The sequence below is a fragment of the Nematolebias whitei genome, chromosome 1, assembly GCF_014905685.2.
Source record: "Nematolebias whitei isolate Nwh7 chromosome 1, NemWhi1, whole genome shotgun sequence".
Taxonomy (NCBI): Eukaryota; Metazoa; Chordata; class Actinopteri; order Cyprinodontiformes; family Rivulidae; genus Nematolebias; species Nematolebias whitei.
Genome location: NC_056498.1, coordinates 78,329,193 through 78,330,742, shown reverse-complemented (window position 1 = coordinate 78,330,742; position 1,550 = coordinate 78,329,193). Strand labels below are relative to the sequence as shown.

Genomic DNA, 1,550 nt, shown 5'->3' with positions numbered 1-1,550 from the left:
GTGATATTTAATCTGTGCAGCCTAGATGTGATATTTAATCTGTGCAGCCCAGATGTGATATTTTCAGTTCTAACGATTGTCGACTTCGACTGATTGATTAATTTTAGAGTCAAACTCTTGTCCGTCATCTGCCATCAGCAACAATTCTGTCCCGCTTATTAAAGGCTGATCAACTCAGGGCTTTTATTTTGAAGCTGCCGTTGTTACCTTCAGACAGGTAGCAAGGTCCAGAGGTGTGTGTCCTCCTGCAGGTCTCTTACGGGTTGTGACTGGTTGTGTAGCGGCGTCTGGCTCTGTGAGCTCGTCTCTGATTGGTTCGTTCTCTTCATCAGAGGAGGAGCTGAAGAAGAGCGGCTCGTCGTTCTCCATGTTCTTATCAGCTCCTGAAAAACACTGTGCTTAACCACCTGCTCATTGTGTTACGTTTGTGTTACAGGTTGTGTTATGTGTTGTGCTGCGTTATGTGCCGTGTTATGTGTTGTGTTATATGTTGTGTCATGCATTGTCACATGTTGCACAGTGGGTTGTGTTACGTGTTGTGTTCAAGTTGTGCCATATGTTGTGGCACAGGTTGTGTCCTGTGTTGTGTAACAGGTTGTGTTATGTGTTGTGTTATATGTGTAATGTTTTGTGTTACAGTTTGTGGTATGTGTAACATTACATGTTGTGTTACATGTTGTTATATGTTGTGTTATATGTTGTGTTACGTGTTGTGTAACAGGTTGTGTTATGTGTTGTGTTATATGTGTAATGTTTTGTGTTACAGTTTGTGGTATGTGTTACATTACATGTTGTGTTACGTGTTGTTTTATGTGTTTTGTTTTGTGTTGTGTTACATGTTGTGTAACAGGATGTGTTATATGTTTAGTTACATGCATAATGTTTTGTGTTACAGGTTGTCTTGCGTAACGTGTGGTGTTACATGCGTAACGACCCTGTCAGGTGACTGACTGAGCTGCTGCACTCTGTTGAGCAGAGTGCAGCAGGTAATTATTGGGAACATCTGAGGTGCTGGCTCAGCCCAGTATAAAGAGAGAGGTGTTGTGTTTCTCCTGGAGGAGAACATTAGGCCTGTCCTCTCTCCTTCTTGCTGGTCTTCCTGGGGTTATGATTCGTCTTGGTTATGCTGATCTGTTGTCTGGATTTAGTTTGTTTTGATTTTGGCTTGGTCTGCTTGGTTAGTTTGTTTGGTCTAGTTTTGGTTAATTCAACTCTTTTTTACAGGTTTGAGCTTCTCCATCTGGTCATTAAATTACATTTTACAATAAACATTTATAAAACCACATTTTGTGTCCTTTTCCCTTTTTTTTTGTCGCAACCCCAGAGCCAGGTTGTGACACATGTTAGTTGTGTTTATGTGTTGTATTACATGTTGTGTTACCTGTTTTGTTTCAAGTTGTACTACATGGTGTGATGCAGATTGTGTTACATGCTGCTACAGGTTGTGTTCTATGTTGTGTTACATTTTGTGTTCTGTTTCATGTTGTGTTACAGGTTGTGTTTTGTGTTGTGTTAAATGTTGTGTTTCATGTTGTGTTACAGGTTGTGTT

At 40.5% G+C, this 1,550-nt stretch overlaps 1 protein-coding gene across 1 annotated transcript in view; it reads right to left on the bottom strand.

Annotated features, from left to right (window-relative positions):
- Nucleotides 1–1,550, bottom strand: part of nfkb2 (nuclear factor of kappa light polypeptide gene enhancer in B-cells 2 (p49/p100)) — a 38,200-nt gene that overhangs the window by 6,018 nt on the left and 30,632 nt on the right. Inside the window, exon 18 of the mRNA XM_037698164.1 lies at nucleotides 208–383. Coding sequence (XP_037554092.1) covers nucleotides 208–383 — 176 coding nt within the window. The remainder of the gene's footprint in view (nucleotides 1–207; nucleotides 384–1,550) is intronic.